Source organism: Lepisma saccharinum, chromosome 30, assembly GCF_977018435.1.
Source record: "Lepisma saccharinum chromosome 30, izLepSacc3.1, whole genome shotgun sequence".
Lineage (NCBI taxonomy): Eukaryota > Metazoa > Arthropoda > Insecta > Zygentoma > Lepismatidae > Lepisma > Lepisma saccharinum.
Genome location: NC_139258.1, coordinates 17,550,845 through 17,564,826, shown reverse-complemented (window position 1 = coordinate 17,564,826; position 13,982 = coordinate 17,550,845). Strand labels below are relative to the sequence as shown.

Genomic DNA, 13,982 nt, shown 5'->3' with positions numbered 1-13,982 from the left:
AGATGAGAGTAATTTAAGAAGAGGTATGAGGGACAGAATCAAAGGCAGAAGCCAAGTTATGTTTTTTTCTTATTCTCCATACGGTACCTGTAAGCATGCTTCAAAAGTGTTTACTAGAATTCCATCTCCCCGTAACAGTTGGTTTGATATATTTTTTTGTTGAGATACTTCTAAAGTGACTTATAATTAGGAAAATTTTCAGCCCCAGACCAATCCAGTTCAGAGACCAATCAATACTTCTGGATAAATTGATAAAATTTCGGGGGAAGGAACATAAGCCTGGTAAGAATCTTGCTTTGCCAGGGCTGTGAACATACATTTAAAGCATTGTTTTGTTGCATTTAGTAGTTTTCATCAAGATGCGAAATCCTGGGGGAGGGGGGACTGGGGGATTTCCCACACTAACAATCTTGGCCTCAAAAATCTCCCTACTAAAAATTTCCCGGGGGGGGGGAGTTTTTGTTATAAAAACAAAACATAAACAATTAGTTTTGACTTCAAATATACATTACTAAGGATAATATTGAAAACTCACACTATGTCTTTCAAGAGATAATTATGAGATTTACACTAATACAAAAATGTGCACAATAAACAAGAATGCAAGACAAATATGCTATACGTGTGAAATCTAATTGAGTTATATTAATAGAAAGCATAAACTGAACGAAACCTACTTCATTTCAACTATTACATAATACACATTTTTCAACTATTTCGTATTTTATTGACATCTCTAATCAGTTAACAAAAGTAACAAGTTAATTCCTTTCTATACATTTAATAATAACGAATTTTTAAATATGTATGCGCGTGTGTGTAGATATAGATCTTTCTCCCCCCCCCAACCAGTCTTCACTGATTTCGCACTCTGATTTTCTCTTCTTGTGTGAGAGAATCAGTGGCATTAAGATTGAGTGACCATAAGAGGGGTCACGTCCGCTATTTTTCAGTAATCCCTCCTATATTTTACAACTTTACACTGCACTTGACGTTCTATTTTCTAGGAGTAGGAATCATGGGACAAATCAGAGATTGTGAGCAGGGACATATGTGGGGGGTCCAGGGGCTTCCGACCCCCCCCCCCCCCAGAAAGACTTACCAAGTACTAAAATTAAATAATAAAAACGTGCCTATAATCGATGGTTATTTATTTTTGCTGAATTTATTGGAAGGCAAGGCTTATGTTAGGATCATATGCTTTGAAGGACATTATCAAAGAAGATATATGCATAGCTACTACTTATGATAATATGTATAAAATATTAATCATCAATATTACTTTTCGTCAGTTGTGATAGCCAATTAAAAGTGATCACCGTACAATTATTTTTGGCTATTAAAATTGGATCTAATTCCTTTTTTGTTATTCAATAAATATTTAATTCATTATCTATTTGACATTAATTTCCTTGCCAGGGCAGTTCTTTTTATACAAATTTTGGCGATCTTAACTACACGTAAGCTAGATAATTATTACATTATTATTATATCTATTCTTTTACCTTCTTTTTATGTATTCATGTAATAATAATAATGCAATATTAATTAATATACATATTTAATTATTATTTTAATGTAGTTGGATATAACAATAGTTATTATTATTACTATTATTATTATTATTATTGCGACACTTGGTCGGACCAGGTTGAGGGGGCAGAATTAAACTGGGCGTAATTTTGAAAGGGGAGAATTAAACTTGAGCCTAATTTTGAGTGGGGGAAAATTAAACTTGTGCCTAATTTTGAGAGGGCAGAATTAAACTTGGGCTTACTTTTGAGGGGACAGAATTAAACTGGGCCTAATTTTGAGGGGACAGAATCAGACTTGGGGCCTAATTTTGGGGGGGCAGAATCAAACCTAGGGCTTAATAATAGCAGCGTCCAGGATTATTTGCTAAATAACTGTGATGTTGGCGAAATTACAAATATTACTCTGTATTACTTTGCTCCTCAGGTATCCTACCTTGTAAATTTTATAAAACCAGAGAATTTTTTTGGGGAAAGTGCCCGTCTTGCCCCCGCCAAGTAACGCCTATGCTCATGCCCAGGCCGGGATTCGAACTCGGGACTCATTGCGTCGTAGCGCGCTGTGCTAACCACTCTGCCACGGAGGTTTGATGTAATAACAATAAACAATATACATGATTCATCTATGAACAATCAGGTGGATATTCGCTTGGTATGTTCAGTGAAGTCACATAGTAACATAGGTTTGGTGATATTCAAATGTTTCAGTATCATGCCAGCAATATGTGAACAAGAGTTTCGGATACTTTTTGGCATGATTTGTTTGTTTGTTTGATAATTTGAAGTGCAGTTTGCTCAGATAGGCTCATCGGGACTGGGCATGCAGTCTGCGACCCTCTCTATCGAACCCGGCATCCTCTGATTACAAGGCGATAAGGGTACCACAACACAATCGGGAAAGCCACGTTTCATATGAAACTTACGGGTAATTCATATTTTAAAACACAATGAGTTATGTTTCGCGGAAGAGTTTGTCATTCTTATACTGACAGCTTCACAGAGCGCCTACTTCCTTCGCAAGAATGTATCGTGCATAGGTTAAATCGAAGTTCACTTTTGCTGAGACTCAACGCGCATGCGCTGGGTAGCCAGTCTCGATGTAAACACAAACATTCTCCTGACCAGCGATTCAGCCAGTCGCGTGTGAACAATGAACCACACCGGTAGGTAGCAGCACCATCACAGACCATGGCCAGATTTCTCGTCAGGTAAGCTCCTCGTCCTCACGTGTTTCACATCTTCACTTTCTATGACTTTGCAATCACCTTTCTTGCATGTCGCACTGCAGAATTCTTTCACGAAAATGCATATCTTATTATTTCGTTATACGTGAATCATTAAATTTAAAGAATCATTTTGCAAATCTGATACGATATGTAGTGGTATGCCAATATAAAACATAATGTCCTTGACGTAGTGAACGCTTCTCTGTAACCACGTTTCACAAATCATTTTGAACTTAGTACAGTGGGATCCATGAGTATTACCGTGCAAATTGTCCATGAGCATTTTCATTAATTGCTCTCTTGCATCCTATGTGTTTTTAAGCATGGATTTTTTTATGTATGCTGGTTCAGAAGTTGTTAACAGCTTGTTTGGGTTTCTTTTAATTCTTGAAGCTCTTGTTGGATCAAATAAAGTGCACGAACATGGTGATGACACGTTGCACGGTAATACTCATGGATCCCACTGTACAACCAGATTGATAGAGATTAGTTAAGAATCCTTACGAAATGCTCACATCGCGTTAACTACATATGAGTCGTAGGTTTAAAATTCCAAAGCACATGTTTGCGTAGTTCTTGCGGTTACTCACTTCAAACGGATGCTTGGATGATGCTTTAACGAAGGCCACGTGCATTATTTAACCCCTTTCCTGTCATTCGCTAAGGGGTGGTGTCGGCCGAATCATGGTAGGACAAAACCCAGGATTGCGACCCATAGAGTGCTCGACTTAAGGTGAGGAGGGACAATTTCCCCTAGGTCTTTCTCGCCGGGGCAGCTGCCGATCACTGTTGCCAACTTCGCTCTTTTGGAGCCAGATCTGGTTCTTTCGTGCACTCGTTTGACTGTGAACTGTGGCACCACCGGCCCTCTGCCCCATCATGTTTTCACCACTCGCTCCGGCCCATAAAGACCAACCTTTGCAATGAGTGTACATTTTGCACGTGACGTGATATTCATATATAGGCTGCGTCACTCACGCCCTCTTTCCTCTCCAGGTATTTTTATATATAGCGCTGTGGCTAAGGTGAAGATGACAATGTTATTATCCGGGTATCCTTTATTTTCTATTTCATATGAACATCATTGGATTATTGAGATGGGTGATGCTGCCAAATCTAGGCGGTGAGAACTAAGAATAAATTGCCATCACGTTAAAGCTAACGGTAATAGCAGCGCCCCCACACCTCTGACATCTAAAATAACCTTCGAGGCACTTTATGCAGCCTTCGTTAATCTAGCTCCTTGAAAGTCATCTATAGCTCTATTAATGGTGAAATGTAGCTCTTTTATGCACATCAGGTTTGGCAACACTGTCAGGTTGGCCGTATGAGGCAAGGTGAAATGTATTAGGTTTATGGGACCATTATTATATTCGTTCTCTCGGGAATATCAAACATCCAATGTCGTAGAAAAGTACATGGACGGAAAAGGACACGTTGAACTATGTCGTAGTAGAAGAAAAAGTCTAAACTCCCATTTGATTAGCCGTAATTTGAAGTTAAAGTCAATTTCCCATAAGGAATACATGGGATTCTGTAAATACTTATTAATCATATTTTTCAAACATCGTGTCTAGCTTACTAATCGACTTGAAAAACAGTTTCCACTTGCAACATGGAGAGAAATTCATACTCTCTTGCATACTGAACCCTTTTTTTAAATAGCAGTGTCCAATCCGACGATATTGAAATACATGCACAACTAGTGCGTAATTGTCCCTCCTAGCCTTAACGATATACTTATTTATTTCTGTGTATCCCTTCATTACTTTAATCATCATTCATCTTAATCTTAGCGATTATGAAAAGTGGCAAAATGCGATTTAAGTTTTCGGTCAGTAAACTAGGACGTAAAATATTGCTGAAAATTAAACCGTTAGCGACAACTTCAAGGGTCCTGGGTTCGATTCCCGGTGGAACACATTGCACGGTGTTTCGAACGCCATCCTAAACTGTACGCCCAGTGTTATCCTATGTGAAAATGAATTAGGCAAACTTTCGTGAGCCGCTATTGCGAACCTGTATTGCAAGGTTGCATATATTCAGGGTAAAGTTATGTTTTCTCAGCGTTCGTGGCGTCGAAGCTGAAAGTCGGAGAGAAAACGTTATTAATAAAGGTTACCAGCAGCATAAATATCGCATGACTTTCGGGAATCCTAGAAGTTACGCAAAATTCGACAATATTATGTGAAAAAACTGTAATTTGTGATTACATAACAAGTATTTTTTATGTTGTGACGTATTTTATTAATACTTTGAAGCAAAACTGTTGTAAATTGATGCTTGTAAGTGGAATGGAATATTAACCCATTGAACAACTTTCAATTACAATTTCAAAACATCGGTATCAGTGGGAAATCGGCCCTTTTCAAAGCAACCCCCCCTCTCGAATGGGAGCTCCTCTGAAATTGACTTAGGGTTGTAGCAGGGACGGCGAAACGGGTGAGCACATGTGGGCAATTGCCCAACCCGAACAAATTCAATAAATATGAACACTGTAGGAAAAATATTAATAATTCATCATTGATTGATTAATTTGGTTTATTTTACTTCGCTTTTCTTTCACTCTTGGCTAATCGCGAAGATGGAGATGATTGATGATATGATGAAATTGATGCATGGACACTGACAAACACCCAGGGATTCGAACGCGGGACCCCTTGTATCGTGTGATAACCACTGCGCCGCTCATCACATCAGTCTTTTTAACCTTTCTACGGGATCTCCGCATATTTTTTAAATGTTTACCTTTTGGGAGGGGGCTGAAACCGATATATGAATTACTAAGTTCAGTAGCTATAAATGCACAAAGTTTTCCGTCGTAACAAAAACGTAAATGAGATACAGTTTAGAATATAACGTTCTTACTGAATTTGAAAAATTCAATAGCGATCTGAATACATACATTATCTGAATACTCACATATCAGAAATATCCGTATTAGTTTGATATCAGGATTATCCGTATTTTCCAGATATCCCTACAATACAGAAATTAGATTATTCTGTTATCCGTATTATTACAGTCCTGCCGGTGTATCTCCCGGTGTCCAATCACAGCGCAGTACAGCTATTGTGACAAAATCGTGTTTTCCTGCTGGCTGTTTCGGGGAGGAGGGTTTCAAAGGTTGCCGCTTGTTCCCCAAACAGGGGACCCCCCAGTTCCTCCGTAGGTAATCGCGGCAACAGAGGGTCCCTGCTATAAAAGCGGTTCCAGCGCCGGATCGGCGGGACTGTAGGATATTTGATTTATCCGTTGCATCCGAAACGGATATCGGATAATCTGAAATTCGGATATCCGTTATCCGGATTTTGTGTCCATCCTTACTTTGGCCCCGTTAAACCAGGGGTCTTCAACTCATCAGACAGTGCGGGTCACATTAACAACAAGAGCGTATAGCCTGACAAGTTAAGTCCCGATATGCGCAGATCGCTGCGGAGCACTTCGTATTACGTCATCCTCCCCACCACTCTTCTACTCACTGGTCTGGCGTTGAGAGTACCAGTGGTGCCAACTCAGCAAAATTAAGCTAAAACAAATATGACAAACGATTTTCACTGTTTAGCGTGACGGTGCATGCACGCTCCTATTATATCAGTGGTTCATTTTATTTAATCCGACCTTTGAAAATGCGTGCGGTGCGCCGATCGTAAACTGTAGTATTACGCACGTGCGTTAAGGTTTATAACGAAGAGAAACTACAGGGCGAATGACTTCATTTTCTGAATGCGACATCGAGCAGTGGCCTTTTTTTTTTATCCGAGTGGGGTGGTGGTTCGTTTGTTTATCGTTTATCGTACAACAATCACTACGAGAAGGCAATCTGATAACACGCTTGCCTGTGTTATTTTCTAAAGCATTGAAACTTTGAAAGAGATGGACTTATGGACGAGCGTGTAGATGAACTGATAATTAGACTTGGTGAAGCCGATTCAGACACGGACACAGATTCATCGGTAGACACAGACTCGGATGAGTGGGAGAGTGAAACTGAAGAAGGAAAACTGGAAAGCATTTAGAAGGTGAGCTCAGTTCTATCGTTTATATATTTTTCATTTTTCTATCGTTTTATTTCATACATTTCTTATGGTGGTAAGAAATATCCCTAATATAACTTAATTCATTTAAGGTTTAAAGGGAAAATATCAAAATGTATTTAGAATTTAGCGCAATGAATAGGTAGCGTAGGTTAAGGGATACTAATTCATGCCTTTCACATTCAAATTTCGATGAAAATTCTCAGACAATTCCGCTCTCTCCGGGTTGCAACACTGCGAACGAACGTCGCCACAGACAATGGAGTGGGGAAATGTGATGTGAGGTGCGCAAACAATGGATTGCAGCGTCTTGTTTTTAAACTTGTCAAGTTATAGCTAGGCTATCTGCGAAGCCTGAAGTCTAGACGATAAAATACAGGAGAAAAATCGATCAGAAATTGTAAATAAAATTATTCATATCAGTGAGATGATGGTGATTCTGGAGTCGGCAACCTGATTTCTTGTGAGTTGGCAACCTGATTTCTTGTGAGTTGGCAACCTGATTTCTTATGAGTTGGCAACCTGATTTCTTATGGGTTGGCAACCTGATTTATTGTGAGTTGGCAACCTGATTTCTTATGAGTTGGCAACCTGATTTCTTATGGGTTGGCAACCTGATTTCTTAAGAGTTGGCAACCTGATTTCTTATGAGTTGGCAACCTGATTTCTTAGGAGTTGGTAAACTTATTTCTATTCATAGCCTAGGACCACGTGACATAGTGAGATAGCCCAGACCTTGGGCTCAGTATACGCCACTATTAACAACTTCAATGGCGCTCGCGCGCCACGAAGCTACACTACGGTATTGAGAACTGTAAGGTGCTGCCATCTACAATTTACTTAATCCTGTTTTTATGTTAGGTACTTAATTTTTTAAACGGGCATGGGCCATCGCAAAGGGTTCTGCAGGCCACCTCTGGCACCCGCGTTAAACCCTCCCTTTTGTCTGGGAATACAAGTTTGTATAGCAAGGATAACCTGACGGTACCATCCTTGCGCTCGAAGGGGCGAATGACAGAGAGCAGGACTGTAGAAGGGGCAAGATTCGGAGATTGTATTTCAGTAATTCAGATTCCACTTTAAACTGCCTATTTCTGCCTCATGGAAAGAGTTTTATCCCGTTTCAGCTGTTTTTCTACGAATGCATTTGGCAACACAAAGTTATATTACTTGGAAGTTGGAGTGAGTTAATCTTCCCGAAGCGCTTTTCAACGCTTTTCATGTATGTGTACTTTCCTCATGACGCACTCGCCCTTGAAAACCTCGTTTGCATTGATCACAATTTGCCTCTACATTATTACCAAAACGCTGTAAACTATGAATACATACGTGCGGCGAAAATCAACAAACGGGTCATCATTGTTGAGTTTATCTTCTGATCAGTGAAGCTACAGCGTGTATAATTTCTAAGAGATCAAGCTTTTCCAGTTTTCCGAAAGGAATATTCAGACTAAGAATAATCTAGTTGAACGACCAAAGCCTGAACTCACCGTGAAATGGTTACACACTCTTATGCTCCCCAAATGGTATAAGCGAGGAATTTTCAGATTTCTTTGTAGTAGAGCAAGATACACACGCACACATAAATTTGCCAATACGCACACACATAAAAAAAAACACATTACTGAAATAATGTATCTATACGATGTAGCTACTTCCAGTACTATTGGATCCAACTTCCGAACCCTTTAACACAGCATATTTTCAAAGTGTATTTACAGAATGCTACAACCAGCAAAATGAGGAATCTTTGTCCTGTGCATGTATAAAGAGACAGAGAGAGCGCGAACTACAGACAGAAAGTAAAAAGGGAATAGAAAGTTTTAGAGAGAGAAATGAGGAGAAAGCGACAGAGAGAGTATGAGAAGGGAGAGAAAGATACAAATAAGGTATAATATGGAAGGATGTTCGAAACAATGGCATTTAACATTGTATATTTCATGAGCAGCCTTATTCTATAGATTTGCTGTGTTAATCCTTGTATCGTTAACCGTATTTGGCCTTTCACTGCCTACTTTCGAACTAATAGCCATTGAAAGGCTATTGAGATAACTTAATTTGAACACTGGTGTGTTTGCAGAATGCTGCAACCAGCAGTGTGAGGAATCGTTGTTCTGCGCATGCGTCACAGCCTACTACCCGACATGTCTGCTTCGAGTGTACGGAAGTGTGATACCGTACAGTGGCGCCAATATTAAAAAAAAAAAAACATTGGGTAGACTGGACTCAAGTTTTGATGTATAAATTTAAACAACTCATAACACGTCATAAGCCCTTGCCCTCCTTTAATTTCACACTAACGATATGACCACGGACAGTTTAAATAATATAGAACACTGACACGTATCAAGTTGGAGATCTAAATTATTATAAGTAGTATTTAAATTGTGAGAATTAATTAAGTGTATAATTATGAAAAACTCTTTGTTTTGTTAAACGTGAAAATTTAATTTCTAAAAAAAACAAAAACAATACGAGGCAAATTATTGACTCATTAAGTTGGCGCCACTGATCGGAGCCTCCGAGATAACGGGCCTCACCATTACCTTCTCAATATGAAAGCCTCATGGCTTGCTCCGGTCACGTGACTAAGCGTCATCAACTGGAGGCGAGATAGCCGCCATGTTTGATTTGCTTCTTCGGAATCAATGTTGGACCTTTTTAGTGAATATGGAATTGTAACGCAAATGTAAGAACTGTAATCGAGTTTACATGACGTGTAAATATGCTTAACTGTGGAAGAGGTATGGTGTATAAGTCTTGTGTACTAAATTGCAGAGGCAATTACAATTAAAAAGGTAAGAGTAACGTTCACATTTCTTCAAGATGTTGTTGAAAATGAGACATTTTTAGGGCAATTCCATGTGATTCAGTCACTACGAAAAGATACAAGTTAAGTAACAAATGTTTTATACTAAAAAATAAATAAGAGTTAGTTGATGATGTAAACATTTCATGTGTCCGGAATAGGCATCAAATATACTCGTAAATGTGGACAACATGTCATCATTTTTTTAGAAATATCAAATAATTTACCCTGAATTACAAACGTTGGTTAATATTACGTCTACCAAAGCAATTTGTTAGTGTAAATTTTATGCAAGCATTCGATAAATTATTCATATTATTTACACAAATTTTCAGTTTCAAAATGTGCTTAATGAAAGAAAGCTATACAACGGGGCAAAGTTGATACATGTGTACATTTATTCTTATATTATCCCGCTTTATGCTTCTTTATGCTAATCGGAGGCTAATGGAAGATATGTTGTACATTCAAATACAAAGTTTCGATGTGTAACAAGAACTTCGATGAAATGTTCGTGTGTAAAACTATCCAAGAATGTATTACTTATGTTTCAAATACAAATGTTTTCACACAGAAAGCATTTTGTTACCTAGCTATGTTAATATGAACTACAAATCAAATGTATTAAATTTTTAAGACTGTTTCACATGAACTGCTTTTTATTTTTTGTCTTTGTGAAGCTTCAATGTTCGTAACTTTGATTATTAAATCAGTGATAATGTTTATTGTTTCATAATTTATTAACATTCTTCACGATTTTTTTTAACAAATGTAAAATACAGTATAAGGAAATATTCCAACTGTTTATTTCCCAATTGAACGTTAAAATGGAAATAGTAATCTGCTTTTTTCTTCAATGAAACTCTTAAGTTATTGTCACAGATCTTACTAACGACAATGAAAAGATTCAATTTGTTTATTATCTTTCGTTCAATAAAGTCAATAGGATCGAAATTACAATGTGACAAATGATTTAGGTTTAGTCTTTATTCTTTATTCACATAAATGTAACATTGTCCTTGTACCTATTTCTTTCGCTTTTGCTGCAAGAATATTGAAATTAAGGATTTCTATTGAGATTGTATAGCTACACAGAATATCTGCATTAATGGGTTGATTAATTTTGGGTAAACTTAAAGACAATTTAATTGATTAGGTAACTTGGAAAGTTTACGGTCAACCTAACATGTTTTTTGTTTTATTTAATCAATTGATTTTACAAACAAAAGTTCATACAAAAGCGGTTACGAGTTTTATTGTAGCTGACCAATATTCCCGATAATATTTTTCAAATATATACAATGTTTTAATTTTTCCGCCAGGAAGTTTCTAACGGTTTTCGACTCTTTCTTTGTGCTATGGTAGGAATTTTTGTGATGGCCATAGTGACTTCCTGAATGAAAATTTTGGTGTAAATATTGAATATTATAAATTTTTCTTCTAACTATATTCGTCGGAAGGGTAAATGTCAAAATTTAACTTCATAAGAGAAATAAATATACGTTAATTATCTACGGTAAAATTACGACAAGGAGTTTACAGCGTTAAGACGATCGCCTCCAGATGATGACGTCTTGACTGAGCGCTGTGGCCTGAACCTCAAGATGGTCTTGGCCTCACACAAGCTTCCGTGACGTCACAGGACTAGTCATCTATAGTCAATTTATAGCATTTAACAAAGTGCATTATAAGAGTAAAATATTTATTTTTCTAACTGAATCGTCCTTTCTTATTCATTCAGAACGTTTCATTCACATCAAGAATATTTCAAATGTTATACGGCATAACAAAATACGTGAATAATGTTGATACAAGTAAAATTCAATCTTTACCGTTCTGCATAATGTGCCTTTATTTTTCAAATTACCAAGGGCAAAAAACGCGATAGAGATAAAATTTGATCCTACATTGATACTTACTCTAAATTCGTAAAGAATTATCATCGTTAATATATAATTGCTATTGAATTGCTTTGGAATAAACATCTACGATTCAACTTATGCATGCAAGATAATTTTGTAAAAGTTAGGTTGAGGAAAGAGCTTGTAAGATTGGAATTTGGTATTAAATAAACTTTCCAACTTTGGAAACTGAATTCCCGTGTGTAACTTGAAACATTTTTAATTTTCTAGAAATCCGGTAAATATTTGGCTGCACAAGTTTGACTGGTTTGGTTGAAGGTTACAATCTTTTAAAATCATTTTTCGTATTAAAAACATTACATCAAGCAAAGAGAAAAAGTGTACACATACTAATGCAGCAAAAGTACTAGCCTAACCTATTCGAAATACCTGGATGCTAGGAACACTAACCTTAAATGATTAATTAAAGCCTATGAAAATGGATTTACGATCACACGGAAAATGGTAATATTAATGCAAGCGACATACTTTAATGAAGAAGTCCAAAGCAATAAGCAGGAGAACACAATACACCTCATGATCTATCATGAGAATATTGTTAGAAGAAATTCGTATTCTCATATCCTTATAATTATATCCCTTTTCGGTGTACACAAGCTCGATATGGTAAAAATCAAGAGACAAGTTGATTTTCAGGATACGGCGTAAGTTTTAGGAATATCGGCGTGTATTTCATTCATCCCTAACAAGGACAATTTACTTGTAACTGTACCTGTACATGTATTTAAAACGTACCAAGTTGACATATAAGTTCATATTTATATTGTCCCTTGTACTTTGGATATTTAGAACAGATACAAGTTCGGCATCTGTGTAATTAATATTACCATACACAAATTGCTGTGCGTGCCTCTCCTTGATGCTCTTGCAACAATGCATGATAGACGATTCAAGGAAAATATTGATGAATGTAAACAGCCCTGGCCCAAAACCATGGTAACGGTTGAAGTTTTTGCGTGCGGTGACGTGTAACCGGCCAAGTGAATGCATCACTTCAATGTGAAGTCACGTGAAATGACAAAACGACAGTGTTGCAGTTTGCAGATATTAAACACCAGAACAAGAACAATGTCTAGATGAGGATGTGTACTACAGGCTACGGAAAAGGAGATGCGATAACCACTAACGCCGTCAAACGGTTGGGCGGGAACTTTACGTCACATACCATGAATAAGTAATAGAATCTGAGCTGATTATGTCCTTTGCGATTAGTCCACTCAGAATTAGTTCACTTCATCAAATGATTTACTAAATCTCATCAATTTACATTGTCGAATTCATTATTTGAGTTTTTTTTGTTTTTTTTTTTTGGTTTAGGTTCAACATCTTCTCCGAAGAGAAAATTATGCTCATTTCTTTGTTTTCCTTGACCCTATACATCCAGGGTCAAGGAAGTCAATAATAAGGTGTGTTATATACAGTGTACGTACAACTATAGATTGAATTGTATCTTCTCCAAATATGATGTATAAAGAAACAAACTGCCGGAGAACTAAGTGAGGTGAGTGTACAATTTTATATTACTATTATAGTGGAACCACAAGCAAAGAAACCTGCGAGAACCGTACTCCAGTGTGGAGGGGAGGGGGAGAGTGGAGCATGCTCTCTTATAGTCCGAGTTGAACGGAAGAGGAGGAAGGTTCTTTTTCTTGTAGTCGCTCTTATAAGTAAGGGGAACTGTGATTGGCCATTCATCTATTTTATCACTTCTTCATCATCTCAATTGACTTAAATGGCCGGAAGAGCAAAGTAAATTTATCAAATATAAATACAAACACGTATCGTTTAATAAATAACCAAAATGGAATGAATATGTAGAGAAAAAAGCGAGAGAGAATTGTACACCAATGGCAAAGAAATGGTAGGCGAAGTATTTACGAGGATTATACTCCCTACATTCCTGCTCATAATAAGGAGTCGAAGGTATCTTGCTTAAGGATCTTTCTTCGATGTAAACCTAAAAGTTGACTTTTCAGATTACGTACATAATCTTCTGGGCAGAAATGCGCACTGCAGATTCTAGCATTAGCATGATTCACGTTAGCGTTTCCACACGAATCCAAAGCTCGGTGACCGACGAATCCTTTTGAAAAACGTATATAACGTATATATTATGTTCAACGTACTTGGAAAATGTATCTTGTGCTGAACTAAAATAAATAATAATAACAAGTGGTGTGCGGTATCTCGAAAAGTCGGGACCGGGATCGGAAAGAAAAATTCCGTCCCTATTCCGACTTCAGCAAATGACTTCCCTAAATTTCTGGATCCCGAGCAGTCGGGAAATACCGAATGGTCATTTTAAAACGGTATTAATTCTTGACGTTTTCTACATTGCAAGTGTCTGGAACTTATCGGAAATTGTTAGTTTTCATTCCAGAAATGCAAAGAAAATCACTTAAGGTGAAAATGAGAATTTGAGATTTCCCGACTAGTCGAGAAATTGCGAATATTTC

The 13,982-nt window shown here is 37.4% G+C and overlaps 1 protein-coding gene across 1 annotated transcript in view; it reads left to right on the top strand.

The window, feature by feature from the left end:
• The first annotated feature begins 2,673 nt into the window (after nucleotides 1–2,673).
• The window catches only part of LOC145981692 (glycine receptor subunit alpha-4-like), a 117,142-nt gene continuing 105,833 nt past the window's right edge, over nucleotides 2,674–13,982 (top strand). The window contains exon 1 of the mRNA XM_083115089.1: nucleotides 2,674–2,740. Within this exon, the coding sequence (XP_082971215.1) occupies nucleotides 2,721–2,740 (20 nt within the window). The 5' untranslated portion in view covers nucleotides 2,674–2,720. The remainder of the gene's footprint in view (nucleotides 2,741–13,982) is intronic.